The 21552-nt window shown below is 54.2% G+C and overlaps 2 protein-coding genes and 1 long non-coding RNA gene across 9 annotated transcripts in view; 1 reads left to right on the top strand and 2 right to left on the bottom strand.

Moving 5' to 3' along the window:
* Positions 1–850: 850 nt before the first annotated feature.
* LOC104665560 (sodium/potassium-transporting ATPase subunit gamma) lies at positions 851–8602 on the bottom strand. Of its 3 annotated transcripts, none has more exons than XM_010367422.1 (6): positions 8511–8602; positions 3274–3312; positions 3001–3075; positions 1562–1598; positions 1369–1399; positions 851–1218 (listed from the first exon to the last, which is right to left on the bottom strand). In XM_010367422.1, exons 1-5 carry the CDS (start codon positions 8527–8529, stop codon positions 1375–1377), a joined length of 195 nt encoding a protein of 64 aa, XP_010365724.1. In that variant the 5' UTR covers positions 8530–8602; the 3' UTR covers positions 851–1218; positions 1369–1374. The 3 variants fall into 3 exon arrangements, with proteins under 3 accessions (XP_010365724.1, XP_010365722.1, XP_010365721.1); XM_010367420.2 differs by lacking the exon at positions 8511–8602 and adding an exon at positions 5249–5435; XM_010367419.2 differs by lacking the exons at positions 851–1218; positions 1369–1399; positions 1562–1598; positions 8511–8602 and adding an exon at positions 5249–5467 and having other exon boundaries at positions 1969–3312.
* A 5697-nt stretch (positions 8603–14299) lies between these two features.
* LOC104665561 lies at positions 14300–16844 on the top strand. Of its 2 annotated transcripts, XR_004053610.1 has the most exons (5): positions 14300–14595; positions 14820–14940; positions 15040–15314; positions 15669–15912; positions 16806–16844. It is a non-coding gene; the product is annotated as an uncharacterized LOC104665561 (long non-coding RNA). The 2 variants fall into 2 exon arrangements; XR_004053609.1 differs by having other exon boundaries at positions 14300–14940.
* A 672-nt stretch (positions 16845–17516) lies between these two features.
* The window catches only part of FXYD6 (FXYD domain containing ion transport regulator 6), a 39781-nt gene continuing 35745 nt past the window's right edge, over positions 17517–21552 (bottom strand). For all 4 annotated transcript variants that reach the window (XM_030918022.1, XM_030918025.1, XM_030918023.1 and 1 more), the window contains 3 exons: positions 20869–20918; positions 20320–20369; positions 17517–18817 (listed from right to left, as the gene is read on the bottom strand). In XM_030918022.1, coding sequence (XP_030773882.1) covers positions 20341–20369; positions 20869–20918 — 79 coding nt within the window. In that variant the 3' untranslated portion in view covers positions 17517–18817; positions 20320–20340. The remainder of the gene's footprint in view (positions 18818–20319; positions 20370–20868; positions 20919–21552) is intronic.

The raw sequence follows: 21552 nt of genomic DNA on the forward strand, positions 1-21552 counted from the left end.
AATCCCTCCAGCCTTAGAGGCCTCTGAGTGAAGGGAGGGAGAGGAAAGGTGGGCTCCTTCCTGAGTGCAGAAGCTCCCAGAGGCCTCCCTCCATGACCTCAGCCTTGGACTCATAGCAAAGGGGGCATGGGCATTAGGAGTTGGGCACTGGTGGGCAGAGCGACCTGGCGGCATCTCAGGCTGAGGCCGCCCTGGGTGGGTCCCTGCCTGCATGGACGGGGACTAGAGCAAGTGTGTCGATGGTCTCACTCTCACCATCTGTTCCCTGGCCCCAGACCCTGGAATTAACCAAGCCTCCAAATAGGTGGCCCCAAGAGTGGAAAGAGGTGGCCTGAGCTCAGTACCAGGAGGGGGCTGGGAAGAGGGCTGGCTCCTTCAGGACATGTGCGGAGGCTCAGCACCAGGCCCCTTGGACCCACCCACCCTGGCCCAAGGGTGTACATGTGGAAAATGGCAGAGCACAGGAATGTGACCACACACAGGCTCATCTTGGTAGCCTGGGGCCTCTCCGCAGCAACTCCTAGGCAGGGTTGCTTCCAGGATCCTAGCAGCAGCTCCTGGCGCCTGGGGCAGAGGCCTTGTAGGTATCCAACAGGGCTGTGGCTTTGACCCCCTGGCCCTTTCAGATGTCCCAGGTTCATAAAAGCCAGGCTGAGGCCTCTGTCCCCAGGGCTCCTGCCAGTTCAGGGGGTACAAGGAGTGGCCTACAGATGACAACACTGAACTTCTTGCTTTTACAGGCAGACAAGTGCCTGAGCAATTACTTGAAAAAACAAATGAGACCTGGCTGTATTTGTACTTGAACTTGGAGAGGCTGGTGGTGACAGAGGAGGCAGATAGGCAGGCAGGCGAGAGAAGCAGCGGTCTCTGATGCCAGCTTTATTATGAGCATGAGGTGGCAAGGGGCAGGAGGTGGCGATACCACCTGGGGGTCATATTGAGTCTGGAGCTTCCTTCTGCTCAAGCACTGGCAGTGATGGGGACAAAGTTCTACAGCCCAGGGAAGAAGAGGAGGTACCAGAGGCAGGGCTTGGCTTCCCAGCTGGCCCCAGTGCAGTGGGTGGCACTGCCGAGGCTGAGAAGACAAAGGCAGGTTGGGGCTGGGCGAGTTGCAGCAGAGGTTGGGGTTTTATTTCCTCCTTGTCCATCTCACTTTTCTCCAGGGCTCCTCTGTGATCTCCTGTGGCACACACTGCACGCCAGGCCCTTGGCAATCATCTTAAACACACAATAGGTGACAGACCACCTGGCTGATGTGTGGATGACCCTAAAATTCTCCCCTACTCAGTCCAGGAGCCAGAATTCTTCCCGGTTGCTCCCAAGCCTGCCCTCCCCTCCCGCCACCTTCCCCGGGCCCTCCTAGCATACCTGCTGTTACAGCCCATCTTCAGTGATTTGCCTGGTGGGGGAAGGAAAAGCAACAGGTGAGAGGGCCGGGGGAGGGGTGGGTCTAGGGATCCCTGAGGCTGGGGACCCCTCCACAGTGGCAGAGACAAAATCCTCAGCCCACCCCTCTTCCCCAGCCCGGAGCCCCTCATCGGTCACCCCGGGCAGCGCTCACCTGAGCTTCTTATTGGCCCCACAGCGGAATCTTCTGCCTTGAAAAGAGAAAAAGAGATTTGTTTCCACGGACTCGTTTTCCAAGGAAATCCTGGAAGACTCAAAATTCTTCCAGTCTCTCCTACCTCCCTCCTGCCAGTCAAGACTGCAGGGTCAGTCTTGGAGGCCACGTTTGACTGTCTCATTTTATTTTATTTTTTATTTTTTATTTTATTTATTTTATTTTATATTTTTTGAGACGGGGTCTTACTCTGTCACCCAGGCTGGAGTGCAGTGGTGCATAGCTCACTGCAGCCTCAAACTGCCGGGCTCAAGCAATCCTCTTGCCTCAGCCTCCCGAGTAGTTGGGACTATAGGCACATGCTACCATGCCCAGCTGATTTAAAAAAACATTTTTTTTTAATAGATCGGATCTCACTGTATTGACCAGGCTGGTCTTAAACTCCTGGCCTCAGGAGATCCTCTTGCCTTGGCCTCCTAATATGCCGGCATTACAGGCATGAGCCACCATGCCCAACCTTCTTTCTTTTTATGTAAGGCTGAATCACAGGCATTCAAGAACCTAAGTCAGTCAGTCAGCAAATGTTTACTGGAGCAGATCCATGGTGGGCTGTCGGCATATCGAGAGCAGCAGCAGAGACTGGGCCATCATGGTGCCCCCGGCACAGTTGCCCGGTGAACACCTGGAAAAGGATGGCAGCAAGTCCAAAGCAGAGCCCCTTGCTCAGGCCACTTGCCTCCTGTGCCTATGTGCTCAGCCACCACCCCGCACCGCCCTCCGGGAGCTGCCATGGGCAACACGGGAAAATGGGGAGACCCACAGGACTGTGGTCCAAGCCTTCGGGTGGGGCTCAGTGGCACAAACGCATAGAATTCCAGAGCCCACAGGTGTGCTTGCTGTATCTTCTTTACATAGGTTGTGTTTTCCGTGTGTTTTTCTTTGGGTTGGACCAAAACAAGTCAATGTGCAGTTATTAAGCTCCAGCTGTGTGCCCCTTGGGTCTCCTTATCTCCCCCAGAACACTCCGAGTCTGCCCTGGACCATTCTTAGAGCGCTGTCCTGACTACTGTGTCTTTGGATGCTAGCCCTCATCTTGTGAGGCAGGTGGGATCATCCCTATTTAATGGATGAGTTTGGGACCATGGTTAGCAGCGGGGGGCCTAGTCCCCCTGCCTGGCCCTCCGGTTGCCCCGCAGGTTCACTCTCACCTCCAAGGCTCCTTCCGGGCCCACTGGAGGGTGCACTTGAGCAAGCGGGAACCACTGTTGCTCCCAGAGCCTGGCACCCCACCGGGCACCTGTTCCCACATCCTGCAGGGGGTGTGCATGGTGGGGAGGCTCACCCCTTCCTTGGGGACTCCGGAAAGCCAGCCTGCTCAGTGGCCTTGAGAATAGACGTGCCCTGGCCAGCACCCCTTCCCTGGAGGCCACCCCACTTACTGAGGAGGATGAGGAGTCCCACGATGAAGGCCAGCCCGGCGAAGATCAGGCCCCCATTGCGGACAGTCTCATAGTCTTGGGAAAGAGAGGGCAAGAGGAGTGGGATGGGTGGTCTCTCCCAGCAGCCATCTCTCCCTGCAGCCCACCCGAAGCAGCCCGTGGTCACGGGGGGAGATAAGGGGCACAGAGCATGGACCTGGGACTGGGAGAGGCCACTGCTTGGTGGGAGGGGTCCTGAGGGCTCAGGAAGGGTGAACAGGGGCCCAGGCTTACCATAGTAGAACGGGTCCACATCCCCTTTGGGGCTACCGCCTAGGAGAGAGCCAGAGGTGGGATGAGAGGAGTCACCAATGGTGGGCGAGCCACAGGAACAGCTGGAATTCCGTGTCCTTCCCTTCCCAGAGGACCCCCCCAGGGTCCAAGCGGGCGAGGGGAAGCTGAGAACGGAGTGTTGCTAAAACCATTGCCAGCAGGCTTCTGCTTTAGGCGGCTTCAGACACAATCAACTGGGGCCCAGATACCGAGTGTCAGAGGGGGATCCGTGCTGTCTGGGGGGCCTCTGACCACTCCGGAAGGAAGGCGATCTCCTGCTCCTTGATTCCTACCATGGTAGAAAAGGCCAGGAGAGGCCTCTCCCATTAGACTCCCAGAGGCCTCTCTCCACAGGACCATTTGGCTATCAGGTGCTTAGCAGGTATTTGTGAAATGCATGAATAAATAAAACAGAACCTTAAAGTTTATCAGACAGAAGGAGGAAGCTGAGCCCAATGTGTAGACTTGTCCAAAGTCCTAGTGATAGCTGAGACAGACCTCCTCGCCTACGTTACTATCCTCAGGGGAAGCAGATCTAGTTAAGAAACATTAATACATAGTGCTGGTCAGGCACCGGGCAAAAGCTAACAAGACCCTAACTCATCTAACCATTATGACAACCTTATGAGGCGTCAATGTCATTCTGGTGTAATCCACAAGAGGATGGAAGTACAGAGGTAATTCCCCCGCAGTTATAGAGCAAGTCAGGAGTCGAGCTGGGGTTTGAACCCAGGCAGCAGGGGGCTGAGAATGGAGGTGCATAAGCCCTTTGCTTTGCCGCCTCTCAATGGCAGGAGGGAAGGAGCCCATCAGAGGCAAGGTCCTGCCCCTGCCTCCAGCGCCCTCCCCCCGATTTGGAGCTGCTCAGCAGGCAGGTCTCACAGTGGTGCCCTGCAACTGAGTACACTTACCCCGGACAGCCAGAAGGTGGCCTGGCCGGGACGCTTCTGCCACAGCTGAGGGCCACTACTCTTTCCTGCCCTGCTGGAGCCCCTTCTTGCACCAGGGAAGTAGAGCCCCAGGAGGAAGGAATGCGCAAGTCAGCACCTTTCAGGCTGTGGCAAACTGTGCCCCTGGGCAGTGGTGAGACTCAGGGTCTGGCAAGCCCAGCTGTCCCCAGCAGCCAGTCCCTGGGCCAGGAAAGGACAGGCCAGGAAGAGTCAGTGCCCATCCTGACGGGCCTGAGGTGCTGGGTGCTCAGGGAGACCATGAGGGACCCAGGTCCCGCACAGAAGGCCGTCTGCACTGTCTTCCCAGATTAGGTTCAGGCCTTGTTCAAGATCATATGGGGATTAAAGTGTCAGAGCAACAGCTAGACCCAAGTCAAGGCTTCCCCACACACTCCAGGAAACCTCCTTCTCCATGGTCACCTGACCCTGAACCACTTGCCGAGACCCTCTCTGCCCAGCACCCTCCCCTTTCTGCATCTGGCTCAAAACCCACCTCTGTCAGCATGCGCCCCTCTTGGTTTCCAGGCCTAAGTCAGTTCCTGTGACAGGAAGCCTTTGAGGAGTGTCACTTGAACTTGGGGGGGCTCTCATCCCAAATCCAGCCTAGGAAGGCTGACCAGAGGGGCCTGCTCCTTCCCCAGCCAGATGGACCCCGTCTGCCTCCTGCCCAGGTTCAGATGGTCTAGCAAGATGCACTGAACTCAGGGCGAGTGTGTGCCAGGAGGCCGAGGAGGGACGCTCAGCTCTCCATCTTCTATCTGCTGCCGTTCTGCCACTCAAGTTATCTTTCTCTGGGGTTAAAGCAGGGTTCTCTTTTAAGTTGCAAATTTTCTTAGAGAGGAGGCCAACAGGAAGAGGGGCTGGGTACTCTGGAAGGCTGAGGTGGCAGGAGAGGGAAGAGTAGAGTCCAGCTGACCCTGCAAAGGCAGGTCAGTCAGAGCCGCCCAGCCTCACACACGCCCGGGCACACACACCAGCACACTCACCACCGTCCATCGACAAGCCAGTCATTTCCCCAGCTGAGTGGGCTGTCTCCAGTCCCCTCTTCCTGCTGTCTCTGCTTTTTGGAGAGTGTCTGGCTGCCTCCACAGGGTGGCCAGGGACGAGGTGGGGGCATTAAACATTAACAGTGCCAGGTAATATTTACCCTGGTCACAAGAAAAGCTGCAGTGTGGATGGAGGGGCTCCTGCTGCAGGGTGAGGAGGTGCGTGGGGAGGCAGGAGCAGGGAGGAGCTGGCTGAGTTTCTAAACCCTCCCAAAGGAAATTTCCAAAGAGAAGGGCTGGGATGGGTCAGCGGTGGTGCTGTTCTGCCAGCTGGGGAAGCCACAGCTGGGGCGGTGGGAACAGGAAAGTGGAAGTTGCACAATCTCTTCAGTGTGCACTGTACTTGGGAGCTTCCGGGGGCAGTGTCGGGGTCCCACAGGGCCCCCAGCCCAGGCAGGGCCCACCGCACCAGCCACCATGGATGCCACCGCTGCAGCTGCTGTTCCTTATGTGGCACTGGAGGCTTTCCTGCAGTGGTCCCTAGGAGCCTGGCCCACTGCTCCCCCACCACATCCCTGGAGCACCCCCAAAGCCCACCAGCAGTAGATGCTCCAGAGGGGTGCTTCATCTGTCTTCCTATTCATCCATCAACGTGCACCCTGCAGGTCACACCTCAGTTGGAAGGGCTCCAGTCATCCCCAACTAATTTCTCCTTCCCTGCCGCCCCAGCACTTCCTCCTACCACCATTTGGCCTGGCTCTCCGATTGTTTCCTTGCCAGTTTACCATGGCACATGCGAGATCCTTAAGGACGGGGCAAGACTTTCATTGCAGGGATAATCCCCTGCTTTCATGGTTTACCAAGCACTTTCCTCATGGTTATCTCCTTAAGCTTTATGTTTCCCATTTTACTGATGAGGCAGGTGTCTAAGGCACAGAGAGGTGGGGGCCTTGCCCAGGGTCACACAGCCAGTGTGGGGAAAGTGGAGAATGACAGTCAGGCCTCCTGCTGCAGGAGGCAGCTGCTTTCCACACCTCGCAGGCAGCCTCCCCACTCCACTGTGACCTCCTTCACCCCGACTCCTGTGCTGGGTAGTCGCGGGTACTGTGGAATCCTCGTTAAGTTCTAGTCCATTGAATTGGCCTCCAGAAGAGGCTGAAGCCCAATGCCCACCAAACAGCCAAGGTCAGTGGCCAGCGGCCACCAGGGGTGCTTGAGCCCTCCTGAAGGGAGCCACTCTATCTATGAATCCTCCCCAAGCAGGGGCAGGACTTGGCACTTGAGTTCACACCCTGGCCCTCTCACTTGCTAATAGTATGGTCTCAATTACTTCACCTCTCTGTGCCTCAGTCTCCTCATCTGTAAAATGGGCACAGTACCCAGCTCCTAAGGTGGTTGTGAGGGGAAGCAAGATAATGCATGCAAAGAGCGTGTCCCGGGGCCTGGCACACAGTGAGTGGCATCATTGTTACTGTTATATGTATGCTGATTGAAGAAATAACAGGCATTAGCTTTTGGCAAATGTTTGCTGTGGGACATGGAAAAGTCAGCCACTCTCCAATGAAAATGGGCACGAATGAGTGAGCTGGAGGGAATGTCATGGCCCTGAGGATCAGGTGTGCAGCTTCCTTCTGCTTCCAGAGCCAAGGAACATATATTTGTGCAAACATCCCAGCAGAGCCAGCATTTGGTGAAGATGGACCATGTGCCAGGCTCTTGGCAGGCACTGCATCACTTAATTCCTGGTAGCGCTGTTTTACAGATAAAGAAACGGAGGCTGCTCATTTGCTTTCCACAATAGTCACTGGAGGTGGCCAGGGCAGTGTCATGATCCCCACTGGGTACACCAGAAAAACCGAGGGCAGGAAGGTGAAGGGACTTGTCTAAAACACACAGTTAATGGCAAACCGGAGGCAGAAAGCCCAGACCCTCCAAGGTGTGCTACCAAAGCTACTGCCGTCTCCACACAAGACAAGGGTGCTCCCTTTACTATACAGGATTGTGTCATCTTGCTGGGTTTTGTCTATGTTTGTAAGCCTCCATGGATTCTTTCGGGAATAATAAGAGTGTAAAACTAAGTGGGAAGTTAAATAAATTCATCTGTCTATCTATCTATCTATCTATCTATCTATCTATCTATCTATTGACAACCCAGTCATTTCCAAATGGACTGTCTCCTCTTGCCTCTTCCTGCTGTCTTTGCTCCTTGACGGGGTGGCCGGGGATGAGGTGGGGGCATTAAACATTAACCGTGCCAGGTAATATTTACCCTGGTCACAAGTAGAGCTGCAGTGTGGATGGAAGGGCTCCCGCTGCAGGGGGAGGAGGTGCCTGGGGAGGCACCTATAGATGGATGGATGGATGGATAGATAGATAGATAGATAGATAGATAGATAGATAGATAGATGTGGATGATAGATTGATCAATAGATAGATGAATAGGAAACAATAGTTGGAAGCTAGTTGCATTTTTAAACTGTGTGCAAGGCACCGTTTCAAATACTTTACAGATATTAATTTTTTTTTTTTTTTTGAGACGGAGTTTCGCTATTGTCACCCAGGCTGGAGTGCAATGGCGTGATCTTGACTCACTGCAACCTCCGCCTCCCTGGTTCAAGTGACTCTCCTGCCTCAGTCTCCTGAGTAGCTGGGATTACAGGCATGCGCCACCACACCCAGCTAATTTTGTATTTTTAGTAGAGACGGGGTTTCACCATGTTGGTCAGGCTGGTCTCGAACTCCTGACCTCAGATGATCCACCTGCCTTGGCTTCCCAAAGTGCTGGGATTATAGGCATGAGCCACTGTGCCCAGCCAGAAATTAATTATTTAGTCATCACAATGACTCTTACAAGGTAAGGAAGGCATTATTATCACCCCATTTCATAGAGGAAGAAACTGAGGCCCAGAAAAGTTAAATAACTTGCCTGAGGTCAGATGGCCAGAAAGTAGGGGAACCAAGATTTGAAGCCAGCAGTCTGGCTTCTGAGTTCCTGCATCTCTGAAGGACAGATGGACAGACAAGTAAATGAGGTGGTTGGACAAGCTGCCTTCCCTGCCCTCGCAGCTCAGAGATGCTCTGCACACGTTTCACAGCAGGCGCACGACTTCATATGCAGATGCTCTCTTTTGGAAATTCTGCCTCTCTTCCCTTCTGCTTTTCCTGCGCTTCTGGGGAGCTTGTGGGTGCACTTGAAAGGGACGGGGCTGGCACCTGTGTCAGAGCCTGAGCAGGGAGGAGAAATGGGGTTCAGAGGACTCACCCAGGTACCACCTGTCCATAGCAGGAGCTGCTGGCTGTCTCCAGGGGTGCAGGAGAGCAGGGAGGTGCCACTTGCCCGGGGCCTGGATGGAGAGTGGCACTCCCTCCCCTTCACACCTCAGGTGAGCCCACAAACAGGAAGAGACACAGGCAGGGAGGAGGGGCTGGCAAGGGAGCCCTTACCTCGTGCCCACTTGCTGGGGCAGGTTGGGGCAAGGGATCCACGTGAAAGCCAGGGGAGATTCTCTGACCTCCACCTGGCACCTGGGGATGGAGAGGCTGTCAGATGCAGTAGAGCCAACCACAGCCCCGGCCCTGGCCCTCTCCCTTGAGAGGCTCCATGCCACAGCCAGCCCAGGGTGCCCGAAAAGGGTACAGGAGCCAGGAGGAATCAAGGAACCCAGTCTTCCCCAGGTCCCTGGGCTGGTGGCAGCTGAGGGAGACCTTCAGGAGCATGGGTGGGTCCCCTGAACGTTACTCTGCTGCACCTCCATCCTCCAGCCCAGCTGGGCTGTTGCCTGGACGTAGCCTGCCCAAGACCCAGTCTATAGCTAGGCGTCCCCTGAGACTGGGAGGCCCAGCTGCAGCCTCTCGGGGGAGTGGGAATGGTTTCCAGGACCCTGTCCTGGGACCTAAGGCACTGGTCCCAGCTTCCTGTGTCGTTCTGGTCATTGGCAGAGAATGGGGAGCAGCTGCAGGGCTGGGAGCCGGAGCTGTGATGGGGGCTGCTCCTGTGGCCTGCCCTTTCCGCAGCTGAGACCCCTCACTCAGCCCACAGTGGCTCACTCAGCCCGCAGTGACTCACCCCAGCTGTGATGTCAGGCCCACCTCTCACACCTCAGAGGGCTCAGCTGGAGACACCAGCAGCCTAATGAGGCTCTGGGGGCTGCTGGTTGGTATCAGAGGGGAATGGCCAGAAGACAACACTGCTAGGCCTAGGGCAGGGTCAGATCCAGGAGCCAGCAGGGAGCCGCAGGGAGCCCCACTAGCCCCACTCTGCCCCAGGCAGAGTAGACCGCTAGGCAGGGTGTCCCACCACGCAGGGCAGCCCACTACGCTGCCCAGGCAGTCTGTTCCTCGGCCAAGGCTTTGCCACAGCTAAGCTGTAGTGAGCAGTCTCTGTGTGGCTGACTCGGGACCACAGGGTCTCCCTTAGGTTCCTGTGGCCGCCCTGGCACGGCCACCCCAACGCGGACACAGAGAAGCAGAGTTGGGAGGGGCTGGCTCTGGCCCCAGCCTCTGACCGGGCTCTGGTCACTGTGACTCCTGCCTCTCTGTCCCTCCTTTGCAACACTCTCTGTCCTGAAGGGAGGACTCATGACATCCCAGGGAGCCCTCACAGGGCTGAAATGGAGACCAGGAGGTCTAGAGAGGTGCTATTTCTTATCAGGATGGGCTGAGATCAGCGCTGGGGTCCCTGAGCACAGCCCTGACTCCAGGTTCTCTGCACCTTTCCCTCCAGACCACCCTGGAGGCAGGGCCAGACCTGCCCTGGGGTAGGTAAGAGCTCGGCTGGCAGGCGGGCCTGTCCCATGCTCCCAAGTGGAAACCTGCCCACTCAGCCCAGAGCAGCCGAGTGGAAATTCCCCAAGCTGGGGATAGAGAAGTTTACAAACCTCGGGGCTGGGTAAGACTTAGAGGTACCTGGTCCAAACATATTCTAAGTGGTTCAGAAAAGTGGAGCTCTCAGCCAAATCCCCCGCACCCACCCTGCCAGTATACACACTCCGTTCCCTGCCCGCCCCCAGTGTTGCGAAGGAAGGCATCTCTGTCTCAGAGCCCTGTGTGATTGATGGCCCTACTAGAAAGGACACCAAGGCCATCCCATCCAAACCCCTCCCTTTACAAGTGGCTCCCTCTCCTGCTCAAAATGCTCAGAGAGGGCTCAGATGATACGCCAAAATCTGTCTGTGTCCAGAAAGAAGCCCTTCTTTTTTCTCTCTCTCTCTCTTTTTTTTTTTTTAGATGGAGTTTCGCTCTTGTTGCCCAGGCTTGAGTGCAATGGCGTGATCTCAGTTGGCTGCAACCTCTGCCTTCTGGGTTCAAGCGATTCTTCTGCCTCAGCCTCCCAAGTAGCTGAGATTACAGGAGCTGCCACCAAGCCCAGTAATTTTTGTATTTTTGTATTTTTTATTTTTAGTAGAGACCGGGTTTCGCCATGTTGGCTGGTCTCGAACTCCTGACCTCAGGTGAGCCCCCACAGGCATAAGCCACCACACCCAGCCAAAAAGCCTTTCTTAATCTGGCTCCAGGCACCTCTGAGCTGGTCCCCCACCTCCCTGCCCTGCTCTCTGCTCCAGCCATGCCGGCCTTCTTGACACCCCTCACCCTCCAGGACCTCCTTACGGGCTGTTCCCACTTCCTATATGCTCAGCCTCCACAGGGCTTCCTGCTCAGCGCACACTGGCTTCAGGGCTTTCTCCAAAGCCCCGATTCTGGGCATCTCTGTATAAAATGTTCATACCACCGCCTCAGCCTGGCTTTTCCTCTGTGGCACTTGTTCTTACCTAAGGTATGTGTTTCCCTTATCTTGTTTGTCCCTCTCCCAACTAAAATCTAAGCACCAGAAGAGCAAGGATTTTTGTTTGTTTCTTCTTTCCTCCATGCCTGGAACAGCACATCGTGGGACCCAGTTTTATAAAGTGAATGAATCAGTCCCAGGCAAAAATCAGGCAAAAATGGGGCAGGACAGAGATGAAATCATTTCTCCCATGCTGCAGGCAGACCCAGGACTTTCCTCAGGCAGCCTCCTTCCATGCTGTCGCCTGTCCTGTGAGGAGTCACAAGACTCGATTTTCCCTCACAGAGGCAGCAACCCCCACCTTGCTGACAGCTCCTCCAGAGCCCCTCTCAGAGGGTTCTCTCTCACTCCTCTTGCACCCCCTCTCCGCTCCCTTAACCTCCATTTCCTTCTCCAGTCCTGTAACAATTTTCAGAAATTGTCCTGTTTGTTGTTTGGGGGAAACCCAGGCATTTGTTAAGTCAAGCAGGTCCCACCTCTCTCCCTTCACTCACGTTTAAGTCCTTCTCAGACTTCCTTCCTGTCCTCCCCCAGCTAGCTCAGGTCATGGGTCCTAGCTGGCACTGGGACAGGGAGTCCCTCTCTGAGACACCTGCTCTCCTGCAGAGAGGTCGAGGCCCTTCCACCTGTGGCCCATGTTCCTGAGAGCAGCTCAGCTCAGGAGGGCCTCTCCTCCTAGACATCTCCATGCAAGGGACCCTGAGGGCCAGACACACCCATACATAAATCCCCTTTCATCCTGAGACTTTGCTGAGGACTGCCTGACCCTGGGCAAGGGCACCCCTCTGGGTCTTCTCCACCTGCAAAATGGGGTAATAACACCTACCTTGCAGGATTGTTGTGGGAACAGAGACAAGGTAGGTCGAGCATTTGGCCAGAGAAGGTCCTAAAAAATGATGGCTGTTTTCCTTACTCTGAACTGGTCCCCCCAGGAGACAAGAATACTCATGGCAATCCCTTCCCTTGGCTCAGTCCCCAGTTGGCGTGATCTCTAAAGCAGGCTCCTGGGAGCACCCTGCCCTGGCATGATCCCTGCTGGCCACCACTCACCCTGCATCTCCAGCCTCCCTTTCGTCTCCACACAAAACCAAGAAACCTCCTTTGTCTGATGGTTCCAGGCTGGAGACAAAGGAGCATCCAGCTGTGCTCTCCTGTTTTCTCCAAGACCCAGAGCTCTGGGAGATGTTGGGAGGTAAGGAGAGGCAGCGCCCGCTCCTGGATGCGTCAGCACTGTCACAGCTGATGAGACAGTGCCCTCAGTGGCGAGGCCTCCGTCTCCCCTGTCTCCCCCAAGCAGGCCTCCCTTTCGTTTCCTGACTCCTAAATCTCAAGGCAGTCATTTGGGGTAGTCATTGCTGGGTTGGTGGGGCAAGGAGGAAATAGGCTGGAATTCAGCTGACCTCTGTCTCCCTGGCGATCAAAGGAAAGGGCCCTCAACACCAGCTTCCCAAAATGGGGCTCTCCAGCTCCGCCGGCTCTGGCCTTTGTGGGAGTTTACAGCCTTGAACTCCAGGTCCCCAAATCAGTTCCTCCTGGTGTTGACTTGCAGCTGGAAAGGGACTGCAATGAAGCAGAAGCCAGAAGACCTAGAAAGCCATGACCCCCAGCCCGAGTCGGTCCTCGGCTGCACCACCCGTGTGGCCACTGGGCAGGGAAAGCGGCAGTTCCCAGGCCTCATTTGTGCCACTCAGAGGTCCTGAATCCTGAGGAACGCTGGCTCCTGGCTCCTGCTGTGGTTGCAGGTGCCAGGTCACTGGGGTCTTATAAGGCAGGGCTGGAAGGAGGTGGGCCCCAGAGGGTCCATTCCTTAAGTGTTGGCTTCAAGATGGCCTGAGCCATGGTGCACAGAGGTTCTGAGAACTGCCAAAGGGCAATGTACTCTAAGAGTCAAGGTCACCAGCCGGTGACAAGGGCAAACCCATTTGACCCACCTCTCCCACAGTGAATACCCTGGAGAGAAATGCATTCTTGACTGTTCTCAGAACTCACATCCAGGCTTGAACTACCACAGAGCCCATTTCTCTTCAGCTTTTCTTAGTTTTCTCCTCCTGGTAACCAAACTCCCCCTCACCTCTAAAAAGCAGCTTGAGGCTCGCCGCCTCCAGGAAGACCTCGCGGAGCAAGCCCACCCCTGGCTACTCTTTCCTTCCCTCCATGACCTTCCGGATGCCACTGACATGGCTCGAATGGCTGGCATGTGGCTCTGTCACCATTCTCTTCATTTATAGCACAGATTGCCAAGTCCCTGGCCTCCTTGAGGCCTCAGGTCGGGTAAGCTGTTAAATGTTTGTACCTGCACTGAGCCTGGTGCTCACTCTCCACACTTGGCAGCAATTCCACCTATTCCAGGGTCTCGATGGTTCCAAATTGCTGCTTAGAGCCTCCCAACAATTCAGCCAGGCAGGCTGTGCGAGGCCCATCTTACAGAGGACACCGCAGGTGGTCTGCAAACAGGTCAGAAAGTGAACCCAAGTCTAACAGAGACAAGAGGAACCTGGCCATCAGAGAATGAGGAGACAAGGAAACAGATAGTAATGCCAACATTAATAGCATAATAGCTACATGGAGAATTGTCACCGTGCTTCGATGTCCATTGTATCACTTTGATCCTGTGAGATAACAGAAAAGATTTTGATGCATTTATTTTATAGGTGATGAAACTGAAGCTTAAGTGGCTTTTCCAGGGTTACACAGCCAGCAGGAGGCCCAGCTTACCCCAAAGCTAGGAAGGACTTGATTATTCAGCAAAGGAAACTGACAGAGAGGCTGGGGTCTTTCCAGGCTCACACAGTTAGAGCAGAGGGGACCTCGGGGATGTTCTGAGCCTCAGGCTCCACCAGACTTCCTCCAAGCCTGGCTCAGAGGTAGGAATCTGTTCTTCTGGACAGTGCAGGGGGGCCCCTCCCCACCAGTCCCTGCCACCCAGGTCCTTCAGGACATGTGATCACAGCATCACCTGCTCTGCCATCATTGCCTTGGCAGGTGCTCCACTGTTGTGCAACCAGGCCCGGGGCTGGGCTGGCCCCATCAAATCAACAGCTGGTTGGCTTGGGCCGGCTGAGTCTGCCCCCCTGGAGCTCAGCTGTGACAGCAATGAATCACACTAATGGAGAGAGGTGGCCATTCCTTCTCTGTGGCCTGGAGACAGGTTTTTCCAAAACTCCTCCCCTGGCTCAGGCAAACACACCTGACCTTTCTCTCGCTGGGCCCAGGGTGAGGCAGAGCAGCCAGGAACAAGGTGGGGTGAACCAGACAGAGCTGGAGTGCTCTCCCACCCCTGCTCTGCCCAGCCACCCCGCCAAGCCCATGATTCCAGGCAGGGTAAGGCCCTCCTCCCAGAGGAAGGGGCCAACAGTCCAGTGACCTTGGCGTGCGCTTTGCCTGGCACTCCCCTCACATTGCTCCCTACAGCTTGCACTCTGCCTCTGACTCTCTTCCAAGAACAATTGGACAAGCTCTAATCTACATCTTGCAAAAAAAAAAAAAAAAAAAACCCAGGAGAGGTAGGAGGGCCACAGCACCTGGGGTCCCAGAAGGCAGACTGACACCTATTCCTACTGTGGGGGTAAGTAACGCAAAAACCGCCATGCAAAGAGACATGGAGGTCTTCGAAATGGAATGGTGGCGAAGGGGTGGCGGTGGAGGGAGTCATTGGGAGGCAAAACATGCGGGACATCTGGGGTCACTGAGACCAGGGAACTCGGGATTCCCTTCTGGGAAATGACACAGCATGGCAGCTGTCCTTCCTATACAGTGAAGCTACATTTGCCTCGTTAAACCAAATCACAGCTACAAACCAGTGCCACATGCCTGGAGGCTGAGTGGACACTCCTGGTCTTCCTCAAGGAGATGTGTAGCACTCTGAGCTCTGATCCAGTTGATCTGTGTGAAGTCCTCAGACAAACACATAGTAAGTGTTCCATAAATGTCAGCTGCTCGTTTTTTTTTTTAAATTATTACTATTTTGACCATCATTTCTTCGATTGTTCTTCATGTGTCTTGTTTCCAGACCATTCAACTCCCACAGGAGGCTTCTTGGAGCACGGTCCAGCTAGTTCGTCTTGAAGGGACAGCCATGCTCCAGGTGCAGTTTTGGGAGCCATCTGATCACTGTCCTTTCATCCAAGCATCTGTCTTCTGAAGGAGGCGAGGCCATGTGCTGTCAAGCGCTGTGGACAGACTGCCTGGGATCAAGTCCTAGCTCCTCCACCCCCAACTGGACCAGCCACTATTGTACCTCTGACCGATCTCAGAACACAGCTGGATTACCAGGAGGAAAACTAAGTGAGTGCTTAGAGGCTGGCAAAGTAAGGAGAACCATTTGTAGGTGATGTGGTAGAGATGCTGACCATCATTCCTTGCTCTTAATTATTATGAGAAAAATGAGAACCCCCTCCTTGGACTTCCTTATTCCTATGCTGAAGTGTAATGTTCTGTTTTTAACAATGTATGGAGGCAGCACACACAGTGCTTTGCATGCCTGGGGCCTCTAAGGATCTCAGTCTGGCCTTGCTCTGAAATTGCTGCAAGGCCTGCCAATTCCCTCATGTATCACGAGTGTTCCCGAACAATAAGCTCATTTACCAGGTCTAGCTGTGACCAGATATTTTTTAATCACCATGATCACTGGGTTGACAGGTTGAGCTTGAGCTCCACCATAAGCCTGAGTCTTTCCAAAGGCCTGGGGGACCAAAGGCAGAAGCAAGACCACACGTAGAGAAGGCACCGAGCAAGCGGATCTGTACAGTTCTTCGGTTCTAAACAACTCGCAGAATCCAGGTGGACTCAGAGCCTGTGTGGCCACTGGGCAGGGAAGGTGGTGGTTCCTAGGCCCATCAAAACCCCAAGGAACACTGACTTCTGTCTCCTGCTATAGCTTCAGGTGCCAGACTCACTGGGGTCTTAGAAGGTAGGGCTGGAAGGAGGTGGGCCCAGAGGGTTCCACTCCTTAAGTGCTAGCTTCAAGATGGAAGATATTAAGGGGTTGATTCTTTTTTTAAGACCCTAAGATGTTCCAGGCTTCTGTAGAGCAGGCACAGTCCTTGCCCTCCAGGACTTGGATCAATAAAGACACAAAACACTAGAGGCAGAAGCTGCATACGGGCAACCTCCATGCAGAATCTGCCCGCATCTGTGTTTGTTCAGCCAACAGTGCTTTTTAGAAAGTTGAGTCAGAATGTCTTTGGAAGGACACTGTAGGTGACTGCAGGCACCATGCCCCATCGTCTCCCCAGCATATTCACATATTGGCATTACCTGCCTGGTCTCTACAGTCTGAATGCCAAGTATGAAGTGTGAATATAAAGGCAGCAAACAAGTGTGATTGGGGCACAAGAAAGGGATTCAGCTGGGTGTGGTGGCTCATGCCTGTAATCCCAACACTTTGGGAGGGCGAGGCAGGTGGATCACTTGAGGCCAAGAGTTCGAGACCAGCCTGGCCAACATGATGAAACCCCGTCTCTACTAAAAATATAAAAATTAGCTGGGTGTGGTGGAGGGCACCTGTAATCCCAGCTGCTCAGGAGGCTGAGGCAGAATCGCTTGAACCCAGAAGGCAGAGGTTGCAGTGAGCCGAGACCACGCCACTGCACTCCAGCCTGGGTGACAAAAGCAAAACTCCGTCTCAAAAAAAAAAAAAAAAAAAAAAAAAAAAAAACAGAAGGGATTCAATTCTACCTAACACCCAGGAAGCCTCCACAGAGGAAGGGGTATTTCATAATGCACATCACCCACCTTGTCACTCCCTTGATCCCTTCCTTCCTTTTTTCTTTTTAGAGACAAGGTCTCATTCTGTTGGCTAGGCTGGAGTGCAGTGGTGCAGTCATGGTTCACTGCAGCCTGGAACTCCAGGGCTCAAGCAATCCTCCTGCCTCAGCCTGCCGAGTAGCTGTGACCACAGGTGTGCGCCACCATGCCCAGCTAAGATTTCACCATGTTGCACAGCTGGTCTTGAACTCCTGGCCTCAAGCAATGCTCCTGCTTCAGGCTCTCAAGTTGCTGGAATTACAGGTATGAGTCACCACCCCTGGCTTCCTTTTCAAGTCCTTAGGTAGTGGCCCCAGAACTGACCAAAGAGAAATGTTAGGATGTTTTACTCCAGGCCACTGAGTACTTGGAGAAGCCATTGTGACGCCCTTTTTTGCTCCAAGATGCTGTGCAATGTACAGGTCCTGCTATGGGATGTGGCTTGAGCCCAGTGGCCTGGGAAGGTGGGAGAGAGGGAGGGAGGAAGAGAAATGGTGGGAAGGTGCGGGGAGGAAGGGTTGAGCAGGAGGGGAGGAAAGTGAAGGAAGAAAAGGAAAGGGAGGGAAGAGAAGCGACGAGGAGGCAACAGTGACAGCAGCTGAAGGGCTCTGTGCCTGCCTGGCCGGCTCTCCAGTCCTTGCTTCCTCCCTCTGACCATGGACAGACTCCCTCTGGCCCTTTAAGTTCCACAGGCCCTACAAACACTCAAGTTCTTTCACAGAAAGGAAAGCACCTCCGAGCCACTAGGAAATAAAGGATATTTTATTCCTTTTTTCTGTCGTTGTTGAGCGGATAGATCACGATACAGAGAACAGCAATGGGTCACAGCGCACGATTTGGTTTCCACGGGAACACATAGGACAGGAGGGGCGAGATCTGGGTTGAGTTCCCACTCTTGTTATGATCTTCAACCTCTCACTGTTCCCAAGGGCTGCACAGAGCCTGCCGAGTCTCCAACTCACCTCGCTCACCGCTCTGACTGCTGACAGGCAGAGCGAAGGATGCGCGAGTTGCCTCTGCTGCCCATCTAAGGGAACGTGGGCAGAGAAGCAAAGGCCTCTGCTCTCCCTCCACCCATCCCAATGTGCTGGCCTCAGTGGAACAGGAGTCCTTCAGCTATTGCCTGCCAGAGACCCAACGGCAGGGACTGGAGTCTGCATCTGGATGAGCTGAGCTGAGCTATAGATTGAAGTCTCAGAAGCAGGGAAGGTTGGAAGGGGTAGGGTCCCAGAGCCCATGGGGTTATTGCTGAGAAGATATGCAGGGGACACATTCCCCAGGGGCAGAGTAGAAGCCCTGGGCCTGGAATCTCCGGGGGCTCTGTGAAGGGGCAGGGCAGATGGGGATTCCTTGTGGAAGCCCTAGGGAAGAAATTGACCATGGAAGGACATAGCCTGCCTGAAGTCAACGCTGGGCTCACCAGCTCACTGCTTTGTATCTCCAATTGCTGAGAGACCTTCAGACTGGGGTCGGGTGGGATAAGGAAGCAAGGTTTTTGTTAAATGAGTGAAAGGAGTCCATGAAGAATGATGACAAAGTGCTGCAAACCTTCCCAGGTCCCAAGACAATTGAAGACCACTGCCCGTGCTCTTACCCTACGCATCCCTAAATCAGGGGAGGGGGCTGGTCTCAGGGAACAAGCAGCCTCCTAGAAGCAGGAGGTGATGGAGGGCTACGGGGGCAGGGAGGAGCAGATGGCCATGTGGCTCAGCCCCTGCCCCGGAAAGCAAGTCCACAGTTCACTAACAAACACAATACCGTCCACGAACAAGTAGCCACGAAGACCAGTCAGCAAACACACACACTCACACACATACACACAGAAACATCACAGGAAGTGGGCAGGACTGCAGGCTGCAGTGGGGAGGCAAGTGTTAGTTGCATCATCAGGTGGAGGAATGGTGTTAGAGGGGATAGGAGGGCGGGGGACACACAAGTTCTTGGCTTCTCCTGGGGAAAGGGCTGTTGCTGAAGTGGCCGGTTTTCTTAAGCATCGACATTTGCATCCAAAGGTTCAAGCAGCCACCTTCAGGTTCCGGAGGCTGAGGAGGAGGATAATTTAAATTAAAAACACTTTAGCTCGCCTCTGGTATCCGTATCTGTTTCTCTCCCTTCCTTGAGCACTTGCCCACTGAACTTCCCGGTATGACAGCCTTTCTGAGACACAGAGAAAGGAGACGAAGACACAGGGGAGGGGTGAACCTCAGAGGAAGCCTCTCCCAGGTGGGCTGGAGCCTGGCAGACACGGAAAGGAAATTGTTAAACCCAGGGCCTCCCCAGTGGTTGCTCACAGTCCTGAGCCTTAGGATAAAAGGTTTCTGAGAAAGAACTAGTTTGAAAAAAAAACGAAAAGACATTTCATTTCCAGGCTGCCTCCTCTGAGCCTTCCCATAGAGTCTCAGTCTGTGATGAAATAGACAGAACCCCAAGTTACCAGGAAGGGCACCTGCCTCCTAGATCGGGATCTTCGTCCATTCACACTTAGGGTAATCACTTGCCTTCAAGAGCCCCATCCAGAAGACGGGAGTAATGAGCTCTGCCCATCACGGGCTGCTATGAAGATGCAAAAGCACTTTGGAAAGAATTTAAATGCTACACAGGCACGCGATACTGTTATGACCACAGTAGAAGCTGGTGCATCGGGCACTTCATCATCCAGAAACCTCTTTTAACTTACAATCTAAGATAAACTTATATACCTTTCTATGATGCCTTATTTGTATGGGGGGAAAAAAAGGCAGAAGTGAGCTGACAAAAGACAAACCTTTTCCCTTAGGATATTCCAGGGCATGTCATAAAGCAAGACACACAGGACAGAGGGGAGCAGTGGCGCTGAACTACAGCCACGAAGGCCTGAGTTCACAGTCCGGTCTGTCACTCTCCATGGGGCTGTTCCCTCTGACATTGGTTTCATCTATAAAATGGGCTAAACCCCACTTGTCCCATCCTCTTTGTCTGGCAGACTTGAGTGAGTCTGTGTGTGTGGCTGCACTCTGAAAACCGTAGAGCATTTGCCAGTTACTACTCTCCTGTGACCCCTATGATGAACAATGGAAGTAGATGCTAAAATCAGTGCCCCTAAATGTGGAGAGGGAAGGATCATATACTATTTGCTCTACTTTTGGGTGGGTTGGGAAGTTTCATAATAAGGTGTTTTTTTAAAAAAAGTGGCCCTAAAGTACTTTCTGAATCAGCACGGAAAGCCATTATCTTTATGCTACTTTGTGATTAGCAGCATTTCACTAACTCTTAATTCTCCCTATGTGGCAGCTGGGATGATGCCCTATGTACTCGGCCTTTGGGATGTGTGGAAGCCCCATTTCCTGGTGTTTGCATGCACATGTGTGGGACACCTTGGGTGTTTCTGGTCCTGGTCTCTCTCACAGCCCCTTTCAGACTCCTGAAGGCTCCTCAGGGCAGGGCCCATAGTAAAAGCTGTGCCCACTGCAAAAGCTAGCCCCATCCTTCCTGCCTGAACTCCTGTCCAGGCCCTGATGCAGACGGTGATGGCGACAGGGGCCGATCCAGGCAGTGAGCGTCTCACCTTCCACCTGACGGCTGCACTTCAGTTCTCTGCTTTCTGGGGCTCTGTTGCTGGAAAGAAAATCAGAATGGATGATAGTATATAGACTCCTCACCCAGTGGGCCACCCCCAACAGCAGCCGTGTCTATGCCTGACTCTGGGGGAGCAAAGAGGTGACAGCCATGGGATTTCGAGTCAGAACGATCTAGGTTCAATCCTGGCCCTGCTACTTGCTGCTTACAGGAACCTGGTAACCTCTCTGAGTCCCTCAGTTATAAAATGAGGATAGTGATGCCTATCTCTCGGAGCTGTGTGCACATTAAATGATATGGGATCTGTGCCTGGCACAAGCAGATGCTCTGTAAATAGCAGGTGACACTAGTAGTAGCCTGTTTGGTGGAGTGAGGGGGCAATGCTGCAGAGGCCCTGGAGGCCCCTCTCCTGGCACTGCGGGAGCATGTCTGGCTGACTCTAACGAGGCCATGCACCTGGCAACAGTCCCTTCCTGAGCCACAGAGGGGTCCCTCTGTTCCCTCTTTTCCATCTGGGCAGGTGGTCACAGACAGTTACCATTGGCGGTGATGAGGTTCTCCACCTGGGCTTCCTCGTCTCCTGGGGCCCTGCAGGAGAAGGAGAAGCACAGCCCTGTCAGAGATCTCCAGGGCAGACCCAGAGAGCATCGCTCTGCTCCTCACTGGGGCACAGCCACCTGTGGTCAGGCTCCTCCCAGTGCCCTGAGGGGCTGGAGCTCACTCTGCTGTGGGGTGCATGGGGCAGAGGGAGAGGTCTGGACTGAAGGGTCAGACTCGGAGGCAACTTACAGGCACCCTTCAATGTCAGCCCTCGACTTCTACCAAGTCATGGGAAGGGGAACCTAAGGCCACATGGGGCCTTGGGTGTGTCCTGTCACAGGCTTTGGACTTCTGGGGTCCAAGCTACCCTTGGCTACTGTAGTAAATTAATAGGGTATGACCTCTGTGTGGGAGTAGAAAGAAGGTCCACGTGTCTGTTCAGCTCAAAGAGCCTCATGAACAGGTGACAAGCGGGGACTGTGTCGCAGGTCCTGTAGGGAGGACCTGGGCACCAAGAGAGGCCAGGAAGCCCTCTGCTTCCCTTCTCCCAAGCTCAACTGTCCCAAGGGCCTCCAGAAAAGGTTCCAGTACTTTCTTGTCCACTTCCCCTCCCCCACATATATCAGAAGAGACAGGATGGGCTGACCATCAATGTTTTGACCTCTCCTTTGCCCCAGAGTCT

The sequence above is a fragment of the Rhinopithecus roxellana genome, chromosome 15 (assembly GCF_007565055.1).
Source record: "Rhinopithecus roxellana isolate Shanxi Qingling chromosome 15, ASM756505v1, whole genome shotgun sequence".
NCBI lineage: Eukaryota > Metazoa > Chordata > Mammalia > Primates > Cercopithecidae > Rhinopithecus > Rhinopithecus roxellana.